This window comes from Bombina bombina, chromosome 8 (assembly GCF_027579735.1).
Source record: "Bombina bombina isolate aBomBom1 chromosome 8, aBomBom1.pri, whole genome shotgun sequence".
Classification (NCBI taxonomy): domain Eukaryota; kingdom Metazoa; phylum Chordata; class Amphibia; order Anura; family Bombinatoridae; genus Bombina; species Bombina bombina.
This window is the reverse complement of record NC_069506.1, coordinates 262,972,179-263,000,079: the sequence shown is the minus strand read 5'-3', so window position 1 is coordinate 263,000,079 and position 27,901 is coordinate 262,972,179. Positions and strand designations below refer to the sequence as shown.

General features: G+C 42.5%; 1 protein-coding gene across 1 annotated transcript in view; it reads right to left on the bottom strand.

Annotated features, from left to right (window-relative positions):
- The window catches only part of LOC128639112 (tRNA selenocysteine 1-associated protein 1), a 168,339-nt gene that overhangs the window by 118,630 nt on the left and 21,808 nt on the right, over positions 1 to 27,901 (bottom strand). The window contains exon 4 of the mRNA XM_053691279.1: positions 7,977 to 8,026. Coding sequence (XP_053547254.1) covers positions 7,977 to 8,026 — 50 coding nt within the window. The remainder of the gene's footprint in view (positions 1 to 7,976; positions 8,027 to 27,901) is intronic.

Sequence of the window (27,901 nt, the reverse complement as noted above, 5' to 3'; positions counted from 1 at the left end):
TAAGTAAGTTTTTAAACCATTTTATACTATATTTTTATATCAGTATCTGTGCATCTTATTCTTTATAGTAGTGTCTATTACATGCAGTTATATGAAAATGAGTGTATACTGTCCCTTTAAGCTACTTGAAAGGAAAAAAAACACCTTGAGATTGTAACATAAAATGTTTAGTTATGTGTAGTAAAACAACTGTGTAATAAACATTTATTTATTTTACCTCCTGGGCTTTGTTATTCCCAAAACCAGAAATGTACACTGCAGAATTTTCAAAGGAACATCTGCTACATATCTGTACTTAAAGGGATAGTCAAAACTAAACTTAATATTAATTAAAAAGATAGATAATGCCTTTACTACCCATTCCCAAGCTTTGCACAACCAACATTGTTATATTAATATACTGAATAACATTAAAACCTCTGTCTGCCTGTTTCTAAGCCACTACAGCCTCTTATCACATGCTTTTTATTTCCTTTTCACCACAGGAGACTGCTAGAAGATGCTTAGATGCAAGGTAATCGCAGAGGTAAAAAGAATATCATTATAACTGTGTTGGTTATAAAAAAAACTGGAGAATGGGTAATAAAGGGATTATCTATCTTAAAAAAAAAATTAAAAAAAAAATCTGGTGTAGACTGTCCCTTTAATTGGCCTCAACAGATAAACGATGCAGTTTTAGCTAACAAAATAACTATAGGTATCCCTGGTCTACTAACAAGTTTAGATGTGGCGTTTTGTTTGCTTTACACATATCTTGCTATAGAATAGCATACCAGCCAAGAAAAAATGTATTCCAATTACAAGATGTTTACCGCCCCTTTAAAAAAGCATAAAATCTATCCTACATGGATGCACTGTTTCTACATTTGAGAAAGTTAAAGGGATACTAAACCCAAATGTTTTCTCTTTCATGATTCAGATAGAGCATGCAATTTTAAGCAACTTTCTAATTTACTCCTATTATCAATTGTTATTTATTCTCTTGGTATCTTTATTTAAGAAGCAGGAATGTAAAGCTTAGGAGCAAGTCCATTTTAGGTTCAGAACCCTGGATAGCACTTGCGTATTGGTGGCTACATTTAGCAAATCAATAAATAGCATAACCCAGGTTCTTAACCAAAAATGGGCCTAAGCTTTACATTCCTGCTTCTTAAATAAAGATAGCAAGATAAAGAAGAAAAACAAAAATGTATGCTTACCTGATAAATGTATTTATTTCCAGGCATGGAGAGTACACAAATCATTCCAATTACTAGTGGGATATTCACTCCTGGCCTGCAGGAGGTGGAGGCAAAGAGCACCCCAGCAGGCCAGGACATTTTCTAAGATGGAGGTGTAGGTTAAGAGCTCCGTGCAGCCATAAACAAAAAGGGGGCATATTAAGCACACAGATGAGGACAATTAACTACAATTAGGGGAAACAGGACGACTACCCTAGAGAGATACTTTTATACACTAGGCTGATCCCGGTGAGTGCGTTACAATACGGGCTGTGAGCGGCTGGTTGCGGCTTAATGGACTGACACACATACCAAACCCGCAGCACTTGAGATGAAGTGAACACGGCTGCCGGGCGATCACGGGGACCTTTTCCTGCTTACCTCCGGACATTCTTGAAGACTGACAACTGAGAAGGAAAAAGAGATCATAGGGGTCTCCGCCCCAGCTTCGCTCCGCCATCAACACGTGAGTAGGCCGCAACTCCGTAAAATGCTGGGTTTGGGCCCCTATACTTAGAAGCTGAAGGTTGGCTCATCATGGGGTTACAGAAAGCCGCAGACAAGGGGAATGTGTGATACACCCCAACCACAGTTATCTTGAAGTCCGTATAAAATGGATCACACTAATGTAACACGCAGAAACTACCAGTATTAGGCACAGCAAAAGAGGTTTTCTGACTATCTGGCACGCCCTGGGGGAATCTAGAGATAAATGGCATACATTTCTGATTCTTAGTCTCTAAATCTAGACATCCAAAGTGCAGGGCCCGCAAACCAATAAGGTTGGGTAGCTATATTTTTACACCTGACTTTACATTAAACGCCAAAATTACAAGCCAATTAGGCCAATTCTGCATGATAATAATAAAAAGCTCTCAAAAACAAAAGAAACAAAAAGAATAGGGGTAAGACATACTGATTGTAGTATATAAGGGCTGGCCTCTAGATCAATTTCTGGTGTAAAACAGATTCACAACATATTACATAAATATGTCCACAAGAAAGGCAAATAAACCAGATAAGCTCTCCAAGACAGCTCCCATGGACTTTTTCTTTAAATCATCAAAAGTAAATAAACCTCCAGAAAACATGGAGACAGATAACGAAGATGAAACGGACATGGATTCCAACATAATAATTCCGGCAGACCAAATCCCGGCAACAAAAGCTGATCTGCAGCTGCTGGTCTCCAAGCAGGACATAGAGGCGAACTTTGAAAAACTTTGGAGCAAAATAGACAATCTACATTCCACAGTGACCGCCAGTTTAAAGGAAATAAAAAATGAAATTACTGAAATAGGCAATCAAGTGGATACTCTGGAAACTAACCAGGAAGAGATAGCAGAGGACATATCCACGCTCTCCCAATCTACCTCCTCCCAGCAGCAAGAGATCCTGGAACTCCAGGAAAAAATGGAAGACATGGAAAACAGGTCTAGAAGGTGTAACCTGAGACTCAAAAGGAGTCCCAGAGTCAATTTTAAACAAAGATCTAAATTCATACCTCCAACAACTGTTCCGTGAAATTACAGGAGACTCTACAGATGAATCTTATCCAATAGAGAGCCCACAGGGCCCTTAGAGCCATACCCAGAGACTACTTACCACCCAGATTCCTTGAGAAAGAGAAAATTCTACAAGCAGCACATTAAAACCCCACATTTAAATTTCAGGGAAATGTGGTCCAGTTTTACCAAGACCTCTGCATACGCACCCTACAACGCCGCAATACACTCAGACCAATCACAACTCTACTACGAAAACACAAGGTGCCATATCGTTGGGGTTTTCCCTTTCGCCCTGATTATTATGACAGATGGAAAGACAACGGTCATCAAATCACTAGAGGATGTCCCCACAGCATGCAAATCCCTAGGTTTGGAGTTGCCAGATTTCCCAACTCTTATGACACTTACAAAGGATGCAGACTCTTCAGAAATAAAACTCATCCTCAAAAAATAAATGGTCAAGGATTACAAGGGGGAAAAAAGCTAAAAAATGAAGTGACAGCCTGTCCTCATAACCCAGGCTGCGTAGCCAACTTCAGATTGTACATTATCTGCTCAACGCAAACCTCAACAGATAGGACCCTTTGGAATTACAGAGACTTTCATAGCATTTACTCACAAAGTGTATGGACACATTGAGTGTATCTATGGACTTTTCCACGTATATCTTTTTTTCATTACCTATGAGTCCATGTACTCCTAGAAAATAAATGATAGAAGTACCTCTCCATCCACCCTCTGGATACTACTGTCCACCGTATCTAGACTATTCTCGGCTTCTCTCTAGTATGTTCAGCTGCATACTCTACCCTATCACTCTCCTCTACCTTTTACCTCTCAATCAACTCATCTCCTCTTTACTTCCCTATCTTCCTATTCTTTTACTCTCTTCCTATTCTTGTTACTCTAATTCTTTTGGAGTCATCTCCAAGATCCTTAACTTTATTAGATAATGTTTAAAATTGTTTATATGTTTTTGTTTAGATATATTAGTTTGTTAACAAGTCACTTTGTATACTCCAAAGTACATCTAACCACGAGTTGAGTAACAATGGTAATTACGATACTCTCCCATCTCTGGGACTTAAGTGACTCATTATATATATGCTACAGTTTACACATTATGTAGACCCTCCATTGCTCCTTCTCCTGTGGTCTTTTTAGGGCAGAGGAATCAATCAGCTCCCATATCATGTCATAGAACAGATCCTTACAAACCTATTACAAGATGACCCTTCCCACTATCAACTTACTCTCACATAATGTGAGAGGCCTACAGTCTGCTATCAAGAGACGCACAGCCTTAACCCAATACAGAGATTTGCACGCCAACATAATATTTCTCCAGGAGACACACTTTGTTGATGCCTCATTCCTAAATATTGGACGCGAGATTACACACAACACTATCATGCCACAAACTCAAAGAAACGGGGAGTATCAATTCTGATACATCACTCCATGTTATTTGTACATGGGGAAACAATAGCTGATAAAGAGGGAAGGTATATTCTAGTCCAGGGCCAGCTGCAGTGAGTGGATGTGGTGCTATGTAATATTTATGCTCCCAACGAGAAGCAAAATAGCTTCTTTAAACAAATCTCACATCTACTAACCAACTGGTCCAAAAAGCGTGTTATTTTGTCAGGGGATTTAAATTTAGACATCCAAAACCTTACTTACAAATGTTCCAACACACCTTCTAAAAAAGTATGAGACTCAGATCCATGGCCAAAACCACTATAGACCTCCTAAGCCCGCATTCCCTCATTGATACTTGGAAAAAACTGTTTGGCCACTGTATGGCATAACTTCAGAAACCACGTTCTACTCGGCAGCACATAAATCATACTCCAAATTAGATTATATATTAGTCAGATATTACAACCAGTTCTTAAGTCAGCCAACATCCACACATGCATATGGTCGGACCATTCCATAATGGTGCAATTAGGGGAGCTGCGGGATCCAAGTAGATTGCAGACATGGACCTATGATCCTTCTTGTTTAAAAAAAAAAAAAAAAACTAAAAATAACATACTCAAGACATTGGGAGAATACTGGAACATTAACCTACACACAACCTCTAATCCCATATCAGTCTGGGCTGCACATAAAATCGGTAGTTCGGGATCTACTCAAAGAAAAATCTATATATAAAGAAAATCAAGACACATGTTTTACAGTTGTGCACTGAGATAGAGGAATTAGAGTGCTCACACAAACTGACTCTTTCCAACATAACTCTTCACTCATTACAACTTAAAAGACAAACACTAGCACAGTATCTAAACGAGAACTCCATTAAGACGATACATAGACTGAAAACAAATTATTTTCTTTACGCGAATAAACCAAATACTTGGCCAAAAAAATTAGAGACTCCCAACAAGCTTCCTTAATCCCTCTCTTACAGAACATGACGGGCCATTTAACCTCCCATCCGCAGGAGATAGTAGATACGTTTGCAAGCTACTATGGAAGTCTCTACGATGGCAATAAGGTAAGCTATGAAAACTCCACCCAACAAAGGTAACAAAACTTTCTAGACAACGCTAAATTAAGAAAAAATTACAGAAACTGACCGAGAAACATTAAATGCCAAAGAAACCCAGGGAGAAATTATAGCAGTTCTTAGAGATCTCAAACCGGGGAAGGCACCAGGACCAGATGGGTTTCCTGGTGAGTACTATAAGCTGTTTAAATCAGCTCTAGTCCCCCATTTAGTTAAGTTTGCTAATCATATCATGGAAGGCCATGTAATCCCAATAGAATTACTCCAAGCCAAAATAGTTGTATTATCAAAACCAGGGAAGAACCCCAAACACTGCTCCAGTTACAGACCTATATCCCTTATAAATCAGGACATAAAAACAGTGACAACAATGTTGGCTAACAGACTCAAACAAATAATCCCGACGATAGTGCACCCGGATCAAGTGGGCTTTATTACGGGGAGGGAGGCTCCCGATAACGTATGGAGAATGGCTGCGGTTATGGACCGTCTGACAGACAATGGGGTGCCTTCTCTGCTTCTGTCACTGGATGCGGAGAAGGCATTCGACAGAGTGGACTGGCAATATATGTGGACGGTACTGGAGAAAATAGGGTTCCATGGACCCCAATTTATTTGACTACTACCGGGCTTCTAGGCTAGCTCAAACCTCCCTATGTGGCAGGAGGGACAGAAACATCCTCTGGCCGTTTCTAGAGTCTGAGATAGGGAACCTCAGTTCCCCAGAGGACATCATATGGAATTTGGAGGGGAGGGGACAGCACGGTGCTCGCCAACTACTAGACTATCAATACGGGAATGGCACTCTGCTCTTAAGACCCCCAACATCTTCCCCGCAAATTCTTTGAAAAAACCCTTGATAGCCGCGGATTATAGATCACTAATAAGTAAATGAGAAAATAAGGGACTTTATAGAGTTGCGGATCTTGTTCAAAATGGGTCACCTATCTCATATTCACAATTGAGCAAAAAAATAGAACCGCTGCCACTACAGAGGTTCCTATACTTACAAATCGCATTGGCTATACGCGCCTACATATCTAAATATCCAACACACACAACCACAAATCTAGAAAGACTGTGTAGTACCTCCAACAGACCTAAACACGCAATATCACAGATATATCTTGCCTTGCAGACAGCTAAAATTAAATCCAAGTCCCCTCTAGTACTCAGATGGGAGGCAGATCTGGGGGTGGAAAGAGAACAAGAAAACTGGGACAGGTTGTTTTATGACTCGAGTAAGAATCTACTGAGAGCAGACCTTAGAAAGAACATCATCAAAACTTACTTTAGATGGTATTTGACTATCATTCAGACAGCTCACTCCGTTAGGAGTGGTTCTAGACTTTGATACAGGGGGAGTGAAGAGGTGGGAACTTATCTACATATGTGGTGGGAATGTCCCAGGATTAGTGTTATATGGAAGGAATTATCTAGGTTCCTGAGCAGCTTACTAGATTAGAATATAACCCTTGAAATACCACAAGCTCTTTTACATGACAAACTACCCACATTCAATAATTATTATAACGCTTTCATTAGAATACTATGCATCACTAGAACCAGTATAGCAAGACACTGGAAAGTGGGAGCACCCACATGGCCTTAAATTTTGTCCAGGATCAAGCAAACATATTCTATGTATGAATCAGCTGCTCACATACAAAACACATCAGAATCTTTTCAGAAGATATGGTACTACTGGATGCTTGGGGGTGGGGGAGGGAACACACCTCACTCAGGTCTCACATCATCAAATTTGGAGTAGAGGTGGGAGGGCACATAGCTAGGTGGAATGACACTGCAGGACCAAGAAGGTAAGATCCTCTTAAAATTTCTTTGAGCAATGGAGGTACTTAGTTCAGAAAGTAGTAAAGATTGAGACAAAGTGACAAAAGTTGATTTATTGTTAATTAACAAAAAAAGTTTAAAGTTAGTATGTATAACAAAGCCTATATTATTTGTACAGGTTAATTTGTTTTTTACTCTGTTGGTACAAATGGCCAAAAGATATAGAATTTGGGATCTTCTCCCCAAAACATACAAGACCACCTGCTTCTCAATATATCACCAGGTGAACTTTACAGGAAGAGCTACTTCGAATAGACTTTATGTCAGTTCCCATACTCACAAATAACCGGCAATAGAGACTTATATGCAATGCAGATTTATGTATTATAACCAGTGTCGGCCCGAAGGGTTGATCTGCAATGGATCTGTGATCTCTCTACATGGAACTGTTTCCGTAAGCCCACCTCTTTACATGACAGGTGATGCCTTTGCTGTTAAAGGAGTTTGACTATACTTGTAATGTACTCTTAAAATGTATAATAAAAAAGATTTAATCTAAAAGGATTAAAATATCTCCAGACACCAACTTCGCACATCTTTCCTTGACAGAGGCAAAGAGAATGACTAGGGGTTATGGGTAACGGAAGTGATACTTAACAGCTCTGCTGGGGTGTTCTTTGCCTCCTTCTGCTGGCCAGGAGTGAATATACCACTAGTAATTGGAATGATTTGTGGACTCTCCATGCCATAGGAAATTGATAATAGGAATAAATTAGTTGCTTAAAATTGCATGCACTATCTGAATCGTTAAAGAAACAAAAAATTGGGTTTCTTGGCTTCCAGAGAGGAAAGTAAAGGGCTCATATCAATGTGCTGCAGACCTCTTTGGTAACAAACAGTTTGAGATTTTAGGTCAGACTCGAGCATAAAATAATTTACCTGACAAACACTTTTTCGGCATATGCAGGCCTCAGATTAAATAACTTGGTCTGTTTGAAAACAAAAATAAAAGCATTGCATTAAATCAACATTCACACAATTTTCATTGAATTATAGAAACAGAGAGAAAAGAACAAGCCTGCCCATAATTTCCAAAAAGTGTAAACTTATCTAGTCTGTAGAATAGTGTTGTGCTTATCCCAGGCATTCTTAAAGTCCCCCACCTACTATCAATCAGCTTGAGATCATGACCCCTTGTTCTTCAATCTTTCTTTTTATGAAAAAACAAAGTTTATGCTTACCTGATAAAAGTATTTATTTATTGACACAGTGAGTCCACGGATCATCAGTAATAACCATTGGGAACATCACTCCTGGCCAGCAGGAGGCAGCAAAGAGCACCACAGCAAAGCCGTTAAGTATCACCTCCCTTCCCACAACCCCAAGTCATTTGACCGAAGGAAAAGGAGAGAAAGATAGCAACACAAGGTGCAGAGGATTATATGACAAAAAAAACTTGTCTGAGAATACAGGGCGGGCCGTGCACTCACAGTGTCAAGAAATAAATAAATTGATCAGGTAAGCATAAATTTCGTTTTCTTTCTAATGACACGGTGAGTCCACGGATCATCAGTAATTACTATTGGGAATCAATACCCAAGCTAGAGGACACAGATGATAAAGGGAGGGACAAGACAGGAAACCTAAACGGAAGGCACCACTGCTTGAAGAACCTGTCTCCCAAAAGAAGCCTCAGCCGAGGCAAAAATATGAAAATTTATAGAATTTAAAAAAAGGGTGTAGAGAGGACCAAGTTGCAGCCTTGCAAATCTGTTCCACAGAAGCTTCATTTTTGAAAGCACAGGAGGAAGAAACAGCCCTCGTGGAATGAGCTGTGATTCTCTCAGAAGGCTGCTGTTCAGCAGTTTCATAGGCCAAGCGAATAATACTCTTCAGCCACAAAGAAAGAAGTAGCCGTAGCATTCTGACCCTTTCCCAGAGAAAACGACAAACAAAGCAAAAGACTGGCGAAAATCCTTAGTCGCCTGGAAATAGTATTTCAACGCACGAACCACATCTAGCTTGTGCAGCAAACGCTCTTTATGAGAAGAAGGGTTAGGACACAAAGAAGAAACAACGATTTCTTGATTAATGTTCCTATCCAAAACCACTTTAGGAAGGAAACCTAACTTAGTACGCAGACCTACCTTATCCAAATGAAAAATAAGATAATGGGATTCACACTGCAACGCTGAGAGTTCAAAGACTCTACAAGCAGAAGAGATTGCAACAAGAAACAAAACTTTCCAAGATAACATCTTAATATCTAAGGAATGCATAGGCTGAAGAACAAGGTTAAGACTCAAGGGAGGAGTAACAGGTTTGAACACAGGCCTGATTCTAACTAAGGCCTGACAGGATTGCACATCTGGCACATCCGCCAGACGTTTATGCAACAAAATAGATAAGGCCGATATTTGACCCTTCAAGGTACTCGCAGACAGACACTTCTCCAGACCTTCCTGGAGAAAGGACAAAATTCTAGGATTCATGACTCTACTCCACGAGAACCCCATGGATTCACACCAGAACAGATATCTGCTCCATATTTTGTGGTAAATCTTTCTAGTCACAGGCTTACGAGCCTGAATTAAGGTCTCAATGACAGACTCCGAAAACCAGTGGATAGAATTAAGCGTTCAATCTCCAAGCAGTCAGCTACAGAGAAACGAGATTTGGATGAAGGAAGGGCCCTTGAAGTAGAAGGTCCATCCTCAGTGGAAGTCTCCAAGGTGGAAGAGAAGACATCTCCACTAGGTCTGCATACCAGAGCCTGCGCGGCCACGCTGGTGCAATGAGGATCACTGATGACTTCTCCTGTTTGATTCGAGCAATGACCCGTGGAAGGAGAGCGAACAGAGAAAATAGGTATGCTAAACTGAAAATCCAAGGGACCGCCAGAGCATATATATGTACAGCCTGAGGATCCCTTGACCCATACCTCGGGAGCCTGGCATTCTGTCCAGATGCCATGAGATCCAGCTCCGGCTGTCCCCATTTGAGAATAAAGTTGGAAAACACCTCCGGATGGAGTTCCCAATCCCCCCCAGGTGAAAGGTCTGTCTGCTCAGAAAATCCGCTTCCCAGTGGTCCACTCCTGGAATGTGGAACACAGATAGACAGCAGTTGTGGGTCTCTGCCCACTGAATAATCCTGGATACCTCTGTAATGGCCAAGGAACTCCGAGTTCCTCCCTGATGGTTGACGTAAGCCACTGAAGTTATGTTGTCCGACTGGAACCTGATAAATGGGCTGAAGCCGAGGCCAGAAGAGCATTGAAGACTTCTCTCAGCTCTAGGATGTTTATGGGGAGAACCGACTCCTCCAGAGTCCATATCACTTGAGCCTTTACAGATGCCAGCCTGCTGGGATGGGGAGCAGTCTGGGGCTCGCTAGTCACAATCACCCAGGTAGGTCTGCGGAAGCAGGTTCCCTGGGAGAGATATTCCTGAGAGAACCACCAAGGAAGAGAATCTCTTGTCGCCTGATCCAGTTCTAATCTTGGAGACAGATCCGCATAATCCCCGTTCCATTGTTTGAGCATGCATAACTGCAGAGGCCTGAGATGGAACCCGAGCAAACTGAATGATGTCCATGGCAGCTACCATCAGACCAATTACCTCCATACATTGGGCCACTGATGGCCGAGGAGAGGACTGAAGAGCAAGGCAAGTGTTGAAGAGCTTTGTTCTTCTGATCTCTGTCAGAAATATTTTCATTGATAAGGAATCTATTATGGTTCCCAATAACACTAACGTTGTAGCTGGAATCAAGGAACTCTTTCCCAAATTCACCTTCCATCCGTGAGAGTGCAGAAAAGATAACATCTCCGTGTGGGAGTTTGCTTGTTGAAAAGATGGCGCCTGAACAAGAATGTTGTCCAGATAAGGCACAACTGCAATGCCCCGCAACCGGAGCACTGCCTAAACAGTGCTCCCAGGACCTTTGAGAAAATTCTGGGAGCTGTGGCAAGGCCGAATGGAAGAGCCACAAACTGAAAGTGTTTGTCTAGAAACGGGAACCTCAGAAACTTGTGAGGATCCCTGTGGTGGGAACATGCAGGTACGCATCCTTTAAATCTACTGTGGTCATGAATTGACCCTCTTGAACCAAGGGAAGAATGGAACAAATAGACTCCATCTTGAATGGTGGTACTCTGAGGAACTTGTTTAGACTCTTGAGGTCTAAAATCGGTCTGAAAGTTCCCTCTTTTTTGGGAACCACGAACAGATGATTGGAGTAGAATCCCAGACCCTGTTCCTGCGTTGGAACAGGAACTATCACTCCCAGGTCGGGAAGATCCCGGATACAGTTTAAGAACGCCTCTCTCTTTATCTGGTCTACAGATAATCTTGAAAGCAGAAACCTGCCCCTGGGAGTAAAGGTCTTTAACTCTAGTTTGTATCCCTGGGACACGATGTCCACCGCCCAGGGATCCTGAACATCCCAAACCCAGGTCTGTGCAAAGAAAGAAAGTCTGCCCCCACAAGATCCGCTCCCGGATCGGGGGCAGACCCTTCATGCTGACTTTGAGTCATTAACAGGCTTCTTAGATTGCTTCCCCTTGTTCCAAGACTGATTGGACTTCTAGGAAGGCTTGGACTGTTCCTGCTTGGAAGTAGAAGGCTTACCTTTAAACTTTCGAAAGGAACGAAAATTACAGGATGTCCTTTCTGCTTATTCCTCTTATCCTGAGGGAGAAAATGACCCTTTCCTTCCGTAATGTCTGAAATAATTTCAGCCAAGCCCGGCCCAAACAAGGTCTTACCCTTGTAGGGAATCGCCAAAAGCTTAGACTTAGATGATACATCCGCGAACCAGGACTTCAACCATTACGCTCCGCGTGCCAGTACGGCAAAGCCAGAAATCCTTGCTCCCAACTTAATAACTTGTAAGGAAGCATTCGTAATAAAGGAATTGGCCAACTTAAGAGCCTTGATCCTATCCTGGATCTCTTCAAGGAGAGTATCTGTCTGAATCGAATCAGACAACTTATCAAACTAGTATGCTGCAGCATTGGTGATGGTAGCAATACACACCGCAGGTTGCCATTGTAAATTCTGGTGTACATACATCTTTTTAAGTAACCCTCCCAACTTCTTATCCATAGGATCCTTAAAAGAACAGATATCCTCAATGGGGATAGTGATTCTCTTAGCAAAGGTAGATATTGCCCCTTCCACCTTAGGGACCGTCAGTCAAGACTCCTTGATAGAGTCAGCTATTGGAAACATCTTCCTAAAAATTGGAGATGCAGAAAAAGGGATACCAGGTCTCTCCCATTCCCGAGCAATAATCTCTGTAGCCCGGTCTTGTACAGGAAAAACCTCCACCACGGAAGGTACATCAAAGTATTTGTTTAGCTTACTAAACTTCTTAGGATTGACCAGGACAGTCGTGTCAGAGTCGTCCACGGTAGCCAAAACCTCCTTAAGTAACAAAATGGAGGTGTTCCAGCTTGAAGGGACACTGAACCCAATTTTTTTATTTCGTAATTCAGATAGAGCATGCAATTTTAAGCAACTTTCTAATTTACTCCTATGATCATTTTTTTCTTTGTTCTCTTGCTATCTTTAATTGAAATAGAAGGCATCTATGTTTATTTTGGTTTAGACTCTGGACAGCACTTTTTTATTGGTGGATGAATTAATCCACTAATCAGCAAGAACCCAGGTTGTTCACCAAAAATGGGTTGGCATCTAAACTTACATTCTTGCATTTCAAATAAAGATACCAAGAAATTAAGAAAATTTGATAATAGGAGTAAATTAGAGCATGGCATTTTAAGCAACTTTCTATCTGAAAACCGAAAGAAAAAATTTGGGTTCAGTGTCCCTTTAAACCTGAAGGATACAACTTCAGCATCAGAAGAAGGAATTACACTGTCTAAGTCTGAAATTTCAACCTCAGATGCTACGACTGTGTCACGACTGTCAGAAACCTTAAATTTCCTCTTGCGCTTTCCCTGCAGCATGGGAAAAGCCGACAGCTCATCAGTTACCACAGAAGATATGTGGGGTAGCAATGTCTTGAAAAGTAACACCGACTGGAATGTAAGAGGAAGCGCAGGGCACTGCATGTGTGGACGATAATGTTTGGGACACTTGAGGAGAAAACATAATTTATGCTTACCTGATAAATTTATTTCTCTTGTAGTGTATCCAGTCCACGGATCATCCATTACTTATGGGATATTAACTCCTCCCCAACAGGAAGTGCAAGAGGATTCACCCAGCAGAGCTGCTATATAGCTCCTCCCCTAACTGCCATTACCAGTCATTCGACCGAAAACATGCAGAGAAAGGAAAACCATAGGGTACAGTGGTGACTGTAGTTTAATGGAAAAATTACCTGCCTTAAAGTGACAGGGCGGGCCGTGGACTGGATACACTACAAGAGAAATAAATTTATCAGGTAAGCATAAATTATGTTTTCTCTTGTTAAGTGTATCCAGTCCACGGATCATCCATTACTTATGGGATACCAATACCAAAGCTAAAGTACACGGATGACGGGAGGGACAGGCAGGCTCTTTATACGGAAGGAACCACTGCCTGAAGAACCTTTCTCCCAAAAACAGCCTCCGAAGAAGCAAAAGTGTCAAATTTGTAAAATTTGGAAAAAGTATGAAGAGAAGACCAAGTTGCAGCCTTGCAAATCTGTTCAACAGAAGCCTCATTCTTAAAGGCCCAAGTGGAAGCCACAGCTCTAGTAGAATGTGCTGTAATTCTTTCAGGAGGCTGCTGTCCAGCAGTCTCATAGGCTAACCGTATTATGCTACGAAGCCAAAAGGAGAGAGAGGTAGCCGAAGCTTTTTGACCTCTCCTCTGACCAGAATAAACGACAAACAGGGAAGACGTTTGTCGAAAATCCTTAGTTCCCTGTAGATAAAATTTCAGGGCACGGACTACATCTAGATTGTGTAGCAGACGTTCCTTTTTCGAAGAAGGATTAGGACACAAAGATGTAACCACAATCTCTTGATTGATATTCCTGTTAGTGACCACCTTAGGTAGGAACCCAGGTTTAGTACGCAGAACTACCTTGTCTGAATGAAAAATCAGATAAGGAGAATCACAATGTAAGGCAGATAACTCAGAGACTCTTCGAGCCGAGGAAATCGCCATTAAAAACAGAACTTTCCAAGATAACAACTTGATATCAATGGAATGAAGGGGTTCAAACGGAACCCCCTGTAAAACATTAAGAACTAAGTTCAAACTCCATGGTGGAGCAACAGTTTTAAACACAGGCTTGATCCTAGCTAAAGCCTGACAAAAAGCTTGAACGTCCGGAACTTCTGACAGACGTTTGTGTAAAAGAATGGACAGAGCTGAAATCTGTCCCTTTAAGGAACTAGCGGATAAACCCTTTTCTAAACCTTCTTGTAGAAAAGACAATATCCTCGGAATCCTAACCTTACTCCATGAGTAACTCTTGGATTCGCACCAATATAAGTATTTGCGCCATATCTTATGGTAAATCTTTCTGGTAACAGGCTTCCTAGCCTGTATTAAGGTATCAATAACTGACTCAGAAAAACCACGTTTTGATAAAATCAAGCGTTCAATTTCCAAGCAGTCAGCTTCAGAGAAATTAGATTTTGATGTTTGAAGGGACCCTGGATCAGAAGGTCCTGTTTCAGAGGTAGCGACCAAGGTGGACAGGATGACATGTCCACTAGATCTGCATACCAAGTCCTGCGTGGCCATGCAGGTGCTATTAGAATCACTGATGCTCTCTCCTGTTTGATTCTGGCAATCAATCGAGGAAGCATCGGGAAGGGTGGAAACACATAAGCCATCCCGAAGGTCCAAGGTGCTGTCAAAGCATCTATCAGAACCGCTCCCGGATCCCTGGATCTGGACCCGTAACAAGGAAGCTTGGCGTTCTGTCGAGACGCCATGAGATCTATCTCTGGTTTGCCCCAACGTCGAAGTATTTGGGCAAAGACCTCTGGATGAAGTTCCCACTCCCCCGGATGAAAAGTCTGACGACTTAAGAAATCCGCCTCCCAGTTCTCCACTCCCGGGATGTGGATTGCTGACAGGTGGCAAGAGTGAGACTCTGCCCAGCGAATTATCTTTGATACTTCCATCATTGCTAGGGAGCTTCTTGTCCCTCCCTGACGGTTGATGTAAGCTACAGTCGTGATGTTGTCCGACTGAAACCTGATGAACCCCCGAGTTGTTAACTGGGGCCAAGCCAGAAGGGCATTGAGAACTGCTCTCAATTCCAGAATGTTTATTGGTAGGAGACTCTCCTCCTGATTCCATTGTCCCTGAGCCTTCAGAGAATTCCAGACAGCGCCCCAACCTAGTAGGCTGGCGTCTGTTGTTACAATTGTCCAGTCCGGCCTGCTGAATGGCATCACCCTGGACAGATGTGGCCGAGAAAGCCACCATAGAAGAGAATTTCTGGTCTCTTGATCCAGATTCAGAGTAGGGGACAAGTCTGAGTAATCCCCATTCCACTGACTTAGCATGCACAATTGCAGCGGTCTGAGATGTAGGCGTGCAAAGGGTACTATGTCCATTGCTGCTACCATTAAGCCGATCACCTCCATGCATTGAGCTACTGACGGGTGTTGAATGGAATGAAGGACACGGCATGCATTTTGAAGCTTTGTTAACCTGTCTTCTGTCAGGTAAATCTTCATTTCTACAGAATCTATAAGAGTCCCCAAGAAGGGAACTCTTGTGAGTGGAAAGAGAGAACTCTTCTTTTCGTTCACCTTCCATCCATGCGACCTTAGAAATGCCAGTACTAACTCTGTATGAGACTTGGCAGTTTGAAAGCTTGAAGCTTGTATCAGAATGTCGTCTAGGTACGGAGCTACCGCAATTCCTCGCGGTCTTAGTACCGCCAGAAGAGCACCCAGAACCTTTGTGAAGATTCTCGGAGCCATAGCCAATCCGAATGGAAGAGCTACAAACTGGTAATGCCTGTCTAGAAAGGCAAACCTTAGATACCGGTAATGATCTTTGTGAATCGGTATGTGAAAGTAAGCATCCTTTAAATCCACTGTGGTCATGTACTGACCCTTTTGGATCATGGGTAAAATTGTCCGAATAGTTTCCATTTTGAACGATGGAACTCTTAGGAATTTGTTTAGGATCTTTAAATCCAAGATTGGCCTGAAAGTTCCCTCTTTTTTGGGAACCACAAACAGATTTGAGTAAAACCCTTGTCCTTGTTCCGACCGCGGAACCGGATGGATCACTCCCATTAATAAAAGATCTTGTACGCAGCGTAGAAACGCCTCTTTCTTTATTTGGTTTGTTGACAACCTTGACAGATGAAATCTCCCTCTTGGGGGAGAGAATTTGAAGTCTAGAAGGTATCCCTGAGATATGATCTCTAACGCCCAGGGATCCTGGACATCTCTTGCCCAAGCCTGGGCGAAGAGAGAAAGTCTGCCCCCCACTAGATCCGTTCCCGGATCGGGGGCCCTCGATTCATGCTGTCTTAGGGGCAGCAGCAGGTTTCCTGGCCTGCTTGCCCTTGTTCCAGGACTGGTTAGGTCTCCAGCTTTGTCTGTAGCGAGCAACAGCTCCTTCCTGTTTTGGTGCAGAGGAAGTTGATGCTGCTCCTGCTTTGAAATTACGAAAGGAACGAAAATTAGACTGTCTAGCCTTAGGTTTGGCTCTGTCTTGAGGCAGGGCATGGCCTTTACCTCCTGTAATGTCAGCGATAATTTCTTTCAACCCGGGCCCGAATAAGGTCTGCCCTTTGAAAGGTATATTAAGCAATTTAGATTTAGAAGTAACGTCAGCTGACCAGGATTTTAGCGACAGTGCTCTGCGTGCCTGAATGGCGAATCCGGAATTCTTAGCCGTAAGTTTAGTTAAATGTACTACGGCATCTGAAATAAATGAGTTAGCTAACTTAAGGGCTTTAAGCTTGTGTGTAATCTCATCTAATGGAGCTGATTCAAGTGTCTCTTCCAGAGACTCAAACCAAAATGCTGCTGCAGCCGTTACAGGCGCAATGCATGCAAGAGGTTGCAATATAAAACCTTGTTGAACAAACATTTTCTTAAGGTAACCCTCTAACTTTTTATCCATTGGATCTGAAAAGGCACAGCTATCCTCCACCGGGATAGTGGTACGCTTAGCTAAAGTAGAAACTGCTCCCTCCACCTTAGGGACCGTTTGCCATAAGTCCCGTGTGGTGGCGTCTATTGGAAACATCTTTCTAAATATCGGAGGGGGTGAGAACGGCACACCGGGTCTATCCCACTCCTTAGTAACAATTTCAGTAAGTCTCTTAGGTATAGGAAAAACGTCAGTACTCGCCGGTACCGAAAAATATTTATCCAACCTACACATTTTCTCTGGTATTGCAACTGTGTTACAATCATTCAGAGCCGCTAACACCTCCCCTAGTAATACACGGAGGTTTTCCAGCTTAAATTTAAAATTTGAAATATCTGAATCCAGTTTATTTGGATCAGAACCGTCACCCGCAGAATGAAGCTCTCCGTCCTCATGTTCTGCAAATTGTGACGCAGTGTCTGACATGGCCCTAATATTATCAGCGCACTCTGTTCTCACCCCAGAGTGATCACGCTTACCTCTTAGTTCTGGTAATTTAGCCAAAACTTCAGTCATAACAGTAGCCATATCCTGTAATGTGATTTGTAATGGCCGCCCAGATGTACTCGGCGCTACAATATCACGCACCTCCCGAGCGGGAGATGCAGGTACTGACACGTGAGGCGAGTTAGTCGGCATAACTCTCCCCTCGTTTTTTGGTGAAATATGTTCAATTTGTACAGATTGACTTTTATTTAAAGTAGCATCAATACCGTTAGTACATAAATTTCTATTGGGCTCCACTTTGGCTTTAGCACATATAGCACAGATATCTTCCTCTGAATCAGACATGTTTAACACACTAGCAAATAAACTAGCAACTTGGAAATACTTTTCAAGTAATTTACTATAATATGAAAACGTACTGTGCCTATAAGAAGCACAGAAAAAGTTATGACAGTTGAAAATTAATAAACTGAAAAGTTATAGCATCAAATCTTTGTAAAAAACACAATTTTAGCAAAGGATTGCTCCCATTAGCAAAGGATAACTAACCCTGATAGCAGAAAAAAAAAAAATAATACAGAAATAAACGTTTTTTTATCACAGTCAACTACAATCTCACAGCTCTGCTGTGAGTGATTACCTCACTCAAAACAAGTTTTGAAGACCCCTGAGTTCTGAACCGGATCATGCAGGGAAGACAATAAACTTCTGACTGAATTTTTTGATGCATAGCAAAAGCACCTCTCCCCCTCACACATAACAGTGAGAGAGATCAGTAAACTGTCATAAATTAAATAAAACGACTGCCAAGTGGAAAAAAATAGTGCCCAAAACATTTTTTCACCCAGTACCTCAGAAAATTAAACGATTTTACATGCCAGCAAAAAACGTTTAACATTAATAAATTGAGTGTTATTAAAAAGCCTGTTGCTAGTCCCTGCAAATTAGGCTAAAGTTTTATGCATACAGTATAATTCCAGTGAAGTGCCATTCCCCAGAATACTGAAGTGTAAAATATACATACATGACAGCCTGATACCAGTTGCTGCTACTGCATTTAAGGCTGAGTTTACATTATATCGGTATGGCAGAATTTTCTCATCAATTCCATTGTCAGAAAATAATAAGCTGCTACATACCTCTTTGCAGATTAATCTGCCCGCTGTCCCCTGATCTGAAGTTTACCTCTCCTCAGATGGCCGAGAAACAGCAATATGATCTTAACTACTCCGGCTAAAATCATAGAAAAACTCAGGTAGATTCTTCTTCAAATTCTACCAGAGAAGGAATAACACACTCCGGTGCTATTATAAAATAACAAACTTTTGATTGAAGGTATGAAACTAAGTATAATCACCACAGTCCTCTCACACATCCTATCTATTCGTTGGGTGCAAGAGAATGACTGGTAATGGCAGTTAGGGGAGGAGCTATATAGCAGCTCTGCTGGGTGAATCCTCTTGCACTTCCTGTTGGGGAGGAGTTAATATCCCATAAGTAATGGATGATCCGTGGACTGGATACACTTAACAAGAGAAAGCTGCGGCATCTCTTGAACAGGAGACCCCTGAACAGCATTCGCCTTAGTTAATGGTGGCTCAGAATCAAAAATTCTATCCCTGTAATGTAATGTTCTTTCAATACAAGAGGGACAAAAAGGGATTGGTAGTTCCACATTGGAATCAAAACACAAGCTACATGTAACGTCTTGCAGGGACTCTTGGTCTATCTTACCTAAAAACCCAACCAATTAAAGGGAAAAAAAAAAACTGCTTTAAAATTTTTTCTCAAAAAGATGTTACTGTCACTTAAAATTTTAAACATAATCTTTATTTTTAGCCACAGCAACAGCACAATAAAAAACCTCAGGCAGCCTCTTCACTCCAGCACTCTTAGCTGAGGTGCCTACCTGTCCTGCCGGCAACCGGATTAAGGATTTATACACGATCCGGACTTTCCAGTGTAATCACAAACACACAGACAATCTCAGCCCGCCTTCCTAATCGTGGGCATACCCAAACTGCAACCCCCCCGCCATTACTGAAAAGCCGGCGACGGACCTCTCGCACCGAAGAACTATCCGATATGTCATGTTCTCCTAATGTAAAACATTTGTTTGCTTGTATGTCTGCAAAAAAGTACACACATATACCCGGAATAAAAATTGAGCCACAATAAAGATTTTTAGTCCCCAGTGCCTGCATCCACTGCCTACCTCAATCCTATTAACCCTAAATAGGATTACTAGTATTCAATGTCCCATTTAACTGTTAAAGTGCCATGTATAACTGAGTCCACAGAAATAAAAATTAGGCACTTACCTGAATTTACATCTGCCCGGCAGCAGGGCAGCTCACCTGGTTTGAGAGGGCCTCCTCCCTCAGATGGACCTGTGGAAAAAAAGTATGACTGAATAATCCTAATCAGGCTTCCAAGATAGGGCAGCAACAACAGATTGGGAGGCGCAGTGAGTATTATACCCCACAAGTTCCCAGATACTTAAAAGCCACCACTGCTCTACTGAAGAGACTGACGTGGACTACGGCTAAACCCCCAGGAAGACAGAGCAAACCTGCTCTGCTTCAAAATAATAAACTCTTGAGTGGAGAAACTTCTTTCAGACACCTAAACTTTACCACCTCTTTGCGACGCAGGCAAAGAGAATGACTGGGGGTTGTGGGAAGGAAAGTGATAATTAACAGCTTTGCTGTGGTGCCCTTTGCCTCCTCCTGCTGGCCAGGAGTGATATTCCCAATAGTAATTACTGATGATCTGTGGACTCACTGTGTCATTAGAAAGAAACATATTTACAAAACATCTTTCACCCTAATAATTTAGCCTTATTAAAATTCGACTAATTTGTTTACTGATCGCCATGTAGAACAATGCTTCTTTACCAGCCTGGCACAGCCCAAACTGAGTCCTGATATGAGTAGCGTTTGATTACTGAAAAACTAAATGCAGCATGCAGTGTTAATGTATTCCAAACATTGTCAAATTCACCCAGTATGTTAAGTTATTACAAGGTAGCAGAAAAATCATATAATGACATGTTATTTGCTGTCCCTTAAAGTTTAGGATACTAGTTCAAATTTCGCTCTTTGCATTGAAACATTAATGCTGTTCTGTATCTTTCCCAAGAAAAACAAAACAGAATATTCTGGCAAGTGACACTCAATAAGCTATTTCAGGACTCTGATAGAGCAGGACACACAAATGTTCTACTCTAAAATGTTCATCCTGTCAATCTGCACACTATTCACTGCACTCTGGTTTCTTTTCTTCTCCTGCAACTCTCTTTCGTTACGTGAATAGATTCCCTGTCAATCTGCACACTATTCACTGCACTCTGGAGTCTTTTCCTCTCCTGCAACTCTCTTTTGTTATGTGTATATGTATCTAGAGCAAATGATTTTAGGTTGTTAATTTAGTCCTACATTTGTTGTACTGTTATCCAATGTCTTACTTCTAATGTTTTGTTAATTGCCATGTGATGCTCAATCCTCATCAATACTTGCTATTATTCTAAAATGTATAGCTGTCTTATGCCATAGCTTTAACCTCCTCCAAATTGTATTGTCTGTTTACTTAATATCTCACCCTGACCAGACCAGAAACTAACTTTCCAATTGGCCTTTCAAATTTTCTTTGATTAGCAATCAACTAAATTTAGTGGACTCAGCTGACTGCCCTGCCTGCATATATTTCACACTAGTTTCGGATGTGCATTGCTATAATAGCATATGTTCCCATTTTCAAAGTTAACATTTTATAAAAGTGAGGCATTAACAATAGAATTATACAAGAAATCAACAAGGATTGGGCAAGTGGCAAGACACAAGGCAAGTACTTTTGTAAAATTATGTTTTATATACCTTATTGTTTTCTTATACAATTGCTACTGTAATACTGTGTCTTATGTGTAACTGGTTCCTACTTTTGTAAAAATGCTCAATATATTCATATTCCTTCTTGCTGCCTCTTGTCTCTATAACAAACTACATTATTCAATTACTCCTTCTCCCTCTCCCCCCTGCACCTCATCTCAAAAGCAGTCTCATTACTGCAAATCTGTATCTCATGTCACTCTTCCTCCTGCTTTTACTAACTGCGGGTGACATCTCCCCTAATCCTGATCCCCACCAACTGCCTAGCCGTGCACTACCATGTGTACCGTCCCATAGACTCAGAAAACAAAAAAACTCTTTAAACCTTACTCACATTCCTCTTGCATCAAAAGCCACTACCCCTTTCACTTGCGCACTCTGGAACGCTCGCTCTGTTTGCAACAAGCTCACTTCTATACATGACCTCTTTATCTCCCGCTCCCTCCACCTTCTGGCCATAGCAGAAACCTGGCTCTCTCTCCTAGACACAGCATCCACTGCTGCTCTGTCACATGGGGGTCTCCACTTTAGCCACACTCCTAGGTCTGGTACTATTTTACTTTCCTCTCGTTGCATCTTTCAACAAATACATCCCATCTCTTCCCTCATTCGAAACCCACGATTCGCTTATTCTCCTCTCTCTATACGTATTGCAGTCATTTACCGACCCACTGGCTCCTCAACTCGATTTCTAGATCACTTGGCTGCCTGGCTACCTTATTTCCTTTCCTCAGACACCCCTTCCCTCATTCTTGGCGACTTCAACATCCCTCTTGACAATACCATTGCCTCCTCTGCAAAACAACTTCTGCAACTCACTTCCTCTTTCGGTCTGTCACAATGGACTGATTCTCCCACTCACAAAGACGGTCACTCTCTTGACCTGATCTTTAGCTATCGATGCACTCTCTCAAACTTCACAAACTCCCCCTTTCCTCTTTCTGACCACCATCTCCTTACTTGCAACATATCATCCCTCCCTACAACTCTCCCTCCTTCTACTCCTCACACCAAACTTCACAGAAGTATTATGTCATTAGATCAGCAACAGCTTGCTAATTCCCTCAAACCTCTCATCCTTCTCCTTTTCCTGCCCTGAACAATCTGCCACTATCATTCCACCCTGACATCCGTCCTTGACAATCTCGCCCCTCTTACCATAGCTCGGAAATCACACACTCATCCTCAGCCCTGGCATACTCCTGACACGGTACCTACGCAGATGTTCCCGTACTGCAGAGCGGCACTGGAGAAAATCTAGGAGTTCAGCCGATTTTCTTCATTACAAATTCATCTTTAACTCCTACTATTCTGCACTTAATCTCCATAAGCAACACTACTTCTCTACTCTTATCTCTAATCTTTCTTCAAACCCAAAACGTGTGTTCTCCACTTTCAATACTCTCCTCCGCCCTCCCCCACCTCCTAATACAACTTCTCTGTCAGCTCAAGACTTTGCCAACCACTTCAATAACAAAATCGATTCCATCAGAAATTAAATCAGCTCTCAACATAATTCCATTCTCTCACCCCCTCAAATGCTCTCAATCAACCAGAACCCACATAACCTTAAACTTACCTCATTCTCCCCTGTTACTGAGGAAGAAGTTTCGGCACTTATACTGCGCTCTCACCTCACTACCTGTCCCCTTGACCCTATCCCCTCACAGCTACTCCCCTCCCTCTCTGCTACCCTTACCCTTATACTAACACACATTTTCAACCTCTCCCTCAGCACCGGTATATTTCCCTCATCGCTGAAACATGCACTGGTCACATCTATCCTCAAAAAACATTCCCTTGAACCTACCTCCCCATCCAACTACCGCCCTATTTCCCTCCTTCCTCTTGCCTCAAAGCTTCTTGAAAAACAGAATTTATGCTTACCTGATAAATTACTTTCTCCAACGGTGTGTCCGGTCCACGTCGTCATCCTTACTTGTGGGATATCTCTTCCCCAACAGGAAATGGCAAAGAGTCCCAGCAAAGCTGGCCATATAGTCCCTCCTAGGCTCTGCCCACCCCAGTCATTCGACCGACGGACAGGAGGAAATATATATAGGAGAAACCATATGGTACCGTGGTGACTGTAGTTAGAGAAAATAATTCATCAGACCTGATTAAAAAACCAGGGCGGGCCGTGGACCGGACACACCGTTGGAGAAAGTAATTTATCAGGTAAGCATAAATTCTGTTTTCTCCAACATAGGTGTGTCAGGTCCACGGCGTCATCCTTACTTGTGGGAACCAATACCAAAGCTTTAGGACACGGATGAAGGGAGGGAGCAAATCAGGTTACCTAAACGGAAGGCACCACAGCTTGCAAAACCTTTCTCCCAAAAATAGCCTCCGAAGAAGCAAAAGTATCAAATTTGTAAAATTTGGCAAAAGTGTGCAGTGAAGACCAAGTCGCTGCCTTACATATCTGGTCAACAGAAGCCTCGTTCTTGAAGGCCCATGTGGAAGCCACAGCCCTAGTGGAGTGAGCTGTGATTCTTTCAGGAGGCTGCCGTCCGGCAGTCTCATAAGCCAATCGGATGATGCTTTTAAGCCAAAAGGAAAGAGAGGTAGAAGTCGCTTTTAGACCTCTCCTTTTACCAGAATAAACAACAAACAAGGAAGATGTTTGTCTGAAATCTTTTGTAGCCTCTAAATAGAATTTTAGAGCACGGACTACGTCCAAATTGTGTAACAAACGTTCCTTCTTTGAAACTGGATTCGGACATAAAAAAGGTACAACTATCTCCTGGTTAATATTTTTGTTAGAAACAACCTTAGGAAGAAAACCAGGCTTAGTACGCAAAACCACCTTATCTGCATGGAACACCAGAAAGGGCGGAGAACACTGCAGAGCAGATAACTCTGAAACTCTTCTAGCAGAAGAAATTGCAACCAAAAACAAAACTTTCCAAGATAGTAACTTAATATCTATGGAATGTAAAGGTTCAAACGGAACCCCTTGAAGAACTGAAAGAACTAGATTTAGACTCCAGGGAGGAGTCAAAGGTCTGTAAACAGGCTTGATCCTAACCAGAGCCTGAACAAATGCTTGAACATCTGGCACAGCTGCCAGTCTTTTGTGTAGTAAGACAGATAAAGCAGAGATCTGTCCCTTTAGAGAACTTGCAGATAATCCTTTCTCCAAACCTTCTTGTAGAAAGGAGAGAATCTTAGGAATTTTTATCTTATTCCATGGGAATCCTTTGGATTCACACCAACAGATATATCTTTTCCATATTTTATGGTAAATCTTTCTAGTTACCGGTTTTCTGGCCTGAACCAGAGTATCTATCACAGAATCTGAAAACCCACGCTTCGATAGAATCAAGCGTTCAATCTCCAAGCCGTCAGCTGGAGGGAGACCAGATTCGGATGTTCGAATGGACCCTGAACAAGAAGGTCCTGTCTCAAAGGTAGCTTCCATGGTGGAACCGATGACATATTCACCAGGTCTGCATACCAAGTCCTGCGTGGCCACGCAGGAGCTATCAAGATCACCGAGGCCCTCGCCTGATTGATCCTGGCTACCAGCCTGGGAATGAGAGGAAACGGTGGAAATACATAAGCTAGATTGAAGGTCCAAGGTGCTACTAGTGCATCTACTAGAGTTGCCTTGGGATCCCTGGATCTGGACCCGTAGCAAGGAACCTTGAAGTTCTGACGAGACGCCATCAGATACATGTCTGGAATGCCCCATAATTGAGTTATTTGGGCAAAGATCTCCGGATGGAGTTCCCACTCCCCCGGATGGAATGTCTGACGACTCAGAAAATCCGCCTCCCAGTTTTCCACACCTGGGATGTGGATCGCAGACAGGTGGCAGGAGTGATCCTCCGCCCATTGAATTATTTTGGTCACTTCTTTCATCGCCAGGGAACTCCTTGTTCCCCCCTGATGATTGATATACGCAACGGTCGTCATGTTGTCTGATTGGAACCTTATGAATCTGGCCTTTGCTAGTTGAGGCCAAGCCCTGAGAGCATTGAATATCGCTCTCAGTTCCAGAATGTTTATCGGGAGAAGAGACTCTTCCCGAGACCATAGACCCTGAGCTTTCAGGGATTTCCAGACCACGCCCCAGCCCACTAGACTGGCGTCGGTCGTGACAATGACCCACTCTGGTCTGCGGAAGCTCATTCCCTGGGACAGATGGTCCAGGGTCAGCCACCAACGGAGTGAATCTCTGGCCTTCTGATCTACTTGAATCATTGGAGACAAGTCTGTATAGTCCCCATTCCACTGTTTGAGCATGCACAGTTGTAATGGTCTTAGATGAATTTGTGCAAAAGGAACTATGTCCGTTGCTGCAACCATCAACCCTACTACTTCCATGCACTGCGCTATGGAAGGACGAGGAACAGAATGAAGAACTTGACAAGAGCTTAGAAGTTTTGACTTTCTGACCTCTGTCAGAAAAATCCTCATTTCTAAAGAATCTATTATTGTTCCCAAGAAAGGAACTCTTCTCGACGGAGACAGAGAACTTTTTTCTATGTTCACCTTCCATCCGCTTGTATTAGAATGTCGTCCAAGTAAGGTACTACTGCAATGCCCCTCGGTCTTAGAACCGCTAGAAGGGACCCTAGTACCTTTGTGAAAATCCTTGGAGCAGTGGCTAACCCGAATGGGAGGGCCACAAACTGGTAATGCTTGTCCAGAAAAGCGAACCTTAAGAACTGATGATGTTCTTTGTGGATAGGAATATGTAGGTACGCATCCTTAAGATCCACGGTAGTCATAAATTGACTTTCCTGGATAGTGGGTAGAATCGTTCGAATGGTTTCCATCTTGAACGATGGTACCCTGAGAAATTTGTTTAGGATCTTCAAATCCAAAATTGGTCTGAAAGTTCCCTCTTTTTTGGGAACTACGAACAGATTGGAATAAAATCCCATTCCTTGTTCCTTTATTGGAACTGGGTGTATCACTCCCATCTTTAACAGGTCTTCTACACAATGTAAGAACGCCTGTCTCTTTATTTGGTTTGAGGATAAGTGAGACATGTGGAACCTTCCCCTTGGGGGTAGTTCCCTGAATTCCAGGAGATAACCCTGAGAAACTATTTCTAGCGCCCAGGGATCCTGAACATCTCTTGCCCAAGCCTGAGCAAAGAGAGAGAGTCTGCCCCCCACTAGATCCGGTCCCGGATCGGGGGCTACTCCTTCATGCTGTTTTGTTAGTAGCGGCAGGCTTCTTGGCCTGCTTACCCTTGTTCCAGCCTTGCATCGGTTTCCAGGCTGGTTTGGGTTGTGAGGCATTACCCTCTTGCTTAGAGGATGCAGAATTAGAGGCCGGTACATTCCTGAAATTGCGAAAGGAACGAAAATTAAGACTTATTTTTGGCCTTGAAAGGCCTATCTTGTGGAAGGGCGTGGTCCTTTCCCCCAGTGATGTCTGAAATAATCTCTTTCAATTCTGGTCCAAATAGAGTTTTACCTTTGAAAGGGATGTTAAGCAATTTTGTCTTGGATGACACATCCGCTGATCAAGACTTTAGCCAAAGCGCTCTGCGCGCCACGATAGCAAACCCTGATTTTTTCGCCGCTAATCTAGCTAATTGCAAAGCGGCATCTAAAATAAAAGAGTTAGCCAACTTAAGTGTGTGAACTCTGTCCATAACCTCCTCATATGGAGTCTCTCTACTAAGCGAGTTTTCTAGTTCCTCGAACCAGAACCACGCTGCTGTAGTGACAGGAACAATGCACGAAATGGGTTGTAGAAGGTAACCTTGCTGTACAAAAATCTTTTTAAGCAAACCCTCCAATTTTTTATCCATAGGATCTTTGAAAGCACAACTATCTTCGATAGGAATAGTAGTGCGTTTGTTTAGAGTAGAAACTGCCCCCTCGACCTTAGGGACTGTCTGCCATAAGTCCTTTCTGGGGTCGACCATAGGAAATAATTTCTTAAATATAGGGGGGGGGAACAAAAAGGTATGCCGGGCTTTTCCCACTCCTTATTTACTATGTCCGCCACCCGCTTGGGTATAGGAAAAGCGTCGGGGTGCACCGGAACCTCTAGGAACTTGTCCATCTTGCATAATTTCTCTGGAATGACCAAGTTGTCACAATCATCCAGAGTAGATAACACCTCCTTAAGCAGTGCGCGGAGATGTTCTAATTTAAATTTAAATGTCACAACATCAGGTTCAGCTTGTTGAGAAATTTTTCCTGAATCTGAAATTTCCCCATCTGACAAAACCTCCCTCATGGCCCCTTCAGATTGGTGTGAGGGTATGACAGAACAATTATCATCAGCGCCCTCCTGCTCTTCAGTGTTTAAAACAGAGCAATCGCGCTTTCTCTGATAAGTAGGCATTTTGGATAAAATATTTGCTATGGAGTTATCCATTACAGCCGTTAATTGTTGCATGGTAATAAGCATTGGCGCACTAGATGTACTAGGGGCCTCCTGTGTGGGCAAAACTGGTGTA